This window comes from Sander vitreus, unplaced genomic scaffold (genome assembly GCF_031162955.1).
Source record: "Sander vitreus isolate 19-12246 unplaced genomic scaffold, sanVit1 ctg565_0, whole genome shotgun sequence".
Lineage (NCBI taxonomy): Eukaryota > Metazoa > Chordata > Actinopteri > Perciformes > Percidae > Sander > Sander vitreus.
This window is the reverse complement of record NW_027595662.1, coordinates 22,501-25,713: the sequence shown is the minus strand read 5'-3', so window position 1 is coordinate 25,713 and position 3,213 is coordinate 22,501. Positions and strand designations below refer to the sequence as shown.

General features: G+C 48.3%; 1 protein-coding gene across 1 annotated transcript in view; it reads right to left on the bottom strand.

Moving 5' to 3' along the window:
• Window positions 1-339: 339 nt before the first annotated feature.
• The window catches only part of LOC144514401 (serrate RNA effector molecule homolog), a gene marked incomplete at its 3' end in the record, with an annotated part of 9,315 nt that continues 6,441 nt past the window's right edge, over window positions 340-3,213 (bottom strand). The window contains exon 6 of the mRNA XM_078245525.1: window positions 340-609. Within this exon, the coding sequence (XP_078101651.1) occupies window positions 340-609 (270 nt within the window). The remainder of the gene's footprint in view (window positions 610-3,213) is intronic.

Here is a 3,213-nt window from a genome sequence, read left to right as displayed (position 1 = left end):
AGAGAGACAGAGAGAGAGAGAGACAGAGAGAGAGAGAGAGAGAGAGACAGAGAGAGAGACAGAGAGAGAGAGACAGAGAGAGAGAGAGAGAGAGAGAGAGAGAGAGAGAGAGAGAGAGAGAGAGAGAGAGAGAGAGAGAGAGAGAGAGAGAGAGAGAGAGAGAGAGAGAGAGAGAGAGAGACAGAGAGAGACAGAGAGAGACAGAGAGAGAGAGAGACAGAGACAGAGAGAGATTAATTGACTCGTGATGTTGATTGATGCTTTTGAAGTTTTAGTTTCAATGTTTGACGGGTTTTCTTCAGAAGAATAAACTATTTGAGAATTTTGGGCCAGCAGAACCTCTCACCTTCTCCAAGTCTTTAGTCCCGCCCTTCTCTCTGGCGGCCGCCGTCTCCATCCGACTCCCCGTCGTCTCCGAGCCCGTCGGACCGCTAACCTTTCCTCCGCTCGCCTCCCCGAGACTCTTCTCACCCGAGGAGGTGGCGGCGGCGGCTGCAGGGTTAGCGTTAGTGTTAGCGCTGCTCGCCTCGCCGCCGGACGCTGCTGCGGCCGTCGGGACCTCCAGAACCTGCAGGTCAAAGTCCGTCCCGCCCTCCATCTTTATCACCGCTGCAGCGACAGGAAAGCAAAGGCAGCTTAATATAAATAACTAAATAAAACGTTTGTATTGTGCACGTAAAGGGTAGATGTCAACGAGTGGTCGTGTCCAGGTGACGACCTGCACGATTCTCTGCCATGATTGGTTTCTCACCGAGTGTGAAGTTTACTGCACACATGAACCGTGACAAAACCAAACATACTGGCAGCACCAAACAGAGATGTGTTTGGGCCCCTTGTAGCACATTGAGCATCACCAGCAGCCTGTAAACACAGAGGCTTCAGCACTGCAGCGCCTTAAAACCTATTTTATACCGTCTACGTTCAAAACTCAGAAGACAGTAGTAGCGTTTGTGATGAAGTCGGCTCGTAACTCATTAAAAAATGATTTTTATTTAAAAGTTATTTCAAAATGAAATCGTAAACAGGGTGAATCAGGCATGGAATCAACACCCGCCCACCAGATGGGGTGAATTGGCGGTTAACACTGTCAGTCTACCTGCTACGTTGGTGGGTAGCCAATGAGAATTGAGAGATTCAGACGTGTAACTATCGGTGAGCAGGGTACGGGGTTGCTTACGGGCCTGGTCCAATCAGGGGCCAGCATCACTGGAAGACATTGATTGACAGCCGGGGCCCCCTGTCGCATTTTCATTACTCACACAATCCCAGCATCCCACCAGCAGCCACTGACCACGAGAGAACGGGTTGATCATTTCCTAGTTTCTGATATGAAGACGAGACGTGTGTGACTCGAACGTCTCACATTTACCAACAAACGTACAGCGAAAGACCGTGCAGAACATCTCAGACCGTCCTGCCAACCTGAAGACATTTTAACATCAATGTACGCTGTAACGAAAAAGCTGAATGAAAGCTGAAAGCTGTTTCAATCCTCTCGGCTGTCTGCAGCGGGCGGGGCTGTCGTTCCGTTCCCCCCCGACTGACACACGGACACACGGACGCTCACGGTTGATGCAGGAAAAAACAGAGATGAGACGTACAGGACGACCTGAATTGAGGACAGCTACGCTCGTTATTGTAAGTGCAATGACAAGTTAAAGTCCAATAAGTCCTTTATTAAACCGTGTGTGTGTGTGTGTGTGTGTGTGTGTGTCTCTGTGTGTGTGTGCGTGTCTCTGTGTGTGTGTGTGTGTGTGTGTGCGTCTCTGTGTGTGTGTGTGTGTGTGTGTGCGTCTCTGTGTGTGTGTGTGTGTCTCTCTGTGTGTGTGTGTGTGTGTCTCTGTGTGTGTGTGTGTGTGTGTGTCTCTGTGTGTGTGTGTGTGTGTGTGTGTGTCTCTGTGTGTGTGTGTGTGTGTGTGTGTCTCTCTCTGTGTGTGTGTGTGTGTGTGTCTCTCTGTGTGTGTGTGTGTGTGTGTGTGTGTCTCTGTGTGTGTGTGTGTCTCTCTGTGTGTGTGTGTGTGTGTGTGTGTGTGTGTGTGTGTGTGTGTGTGTGTGTGTGTGTCTCTCTGTGTGTGTGTGTCTGTGTGTGTGTGTGTGTGTGTCTCTCTGTGCGTCTCTCTGTGTGCGTCTCTCTGTGTGCGTCTCTCTGTGTGCGTCTCTCTCTCTCTGTGTGCGTCTCTCTGTGTGCGTCTCTCTGTGTGTGTGTCCAGGAGGAAATTAACTAACAATGTAAAGATCAACAAGCCACTGACAGATATGTTCATATTTGATTCATTCAATACATTATTATTTTGTGTCTTAAACCCACCAGCTGTTTTCATATTGTACCAACATCTGCAGCATCCTGAGCCTTTTTGGTTCCTAGGAAATCTCAGCCCAGAGTAATTCATTAATATATTATATTAATAATTATTATTCTCCCCAAAACAAGTTTCCTTTTTATTTATTTTATATTCACCAGTGTTTCTGTTGTTGTTGTGGAGGCGTAGGCTACTCCTGATTTTGTCAGTCATCTCATCTCTTATATGCAGCGGCGTAACGAGCCAACACCGGGCCCCTATGCAGGATTATCAAGGCGGCAGGCGGCAGCCCCCCACTACAGCACGTGATGACGGCGCAATGTCCACGAGTAGGCTACCATCAACAGGACAGGATCACAGAGACACAGCAAGTCCTGTTTTACACCTTTATTGTAAAGTTGTGGATTCGCGCTCTGCGTCATCCAGGTATGTGGTGAGCAGTGTGCCCTCTCTTTTTATCTGCCTGTTTCAAGTGTGATCCCGTGTGGGATGCCATATGTGTGTGTGTGTATATGTATATATATATATTTTAGCTCTATGTTTTTGTTGTATCCATTGTTCACCAGAGAAAGCAGCTCCCTGCCTGGCTAAAGCTAACTTAGTTAGCCTAAAGAAACAAGGCGTCAGTCCCAGCTAACGTTACGGAGCCTCGACGCTGCTACAACAGCAGACTCATCCACCACTCTCTCGCCTGGACTACTGGAACTAACTGGGTCCTCTAACTCTTGGGGGTCGCCGCCACTCGTGCTATCTCTAACTCAAACAGCATACATAGGCGGAGCCAATCAGAGCTTCAGAGCTGGCGGGGCTACAGATTAGGTGTCCCTGAAAAACCCGCGTACCTAACAGTAGTTCTGCATTACATTAATTCATTTGCACGCAAGTTTTATGTATTTTTATACCGTGTATTCTC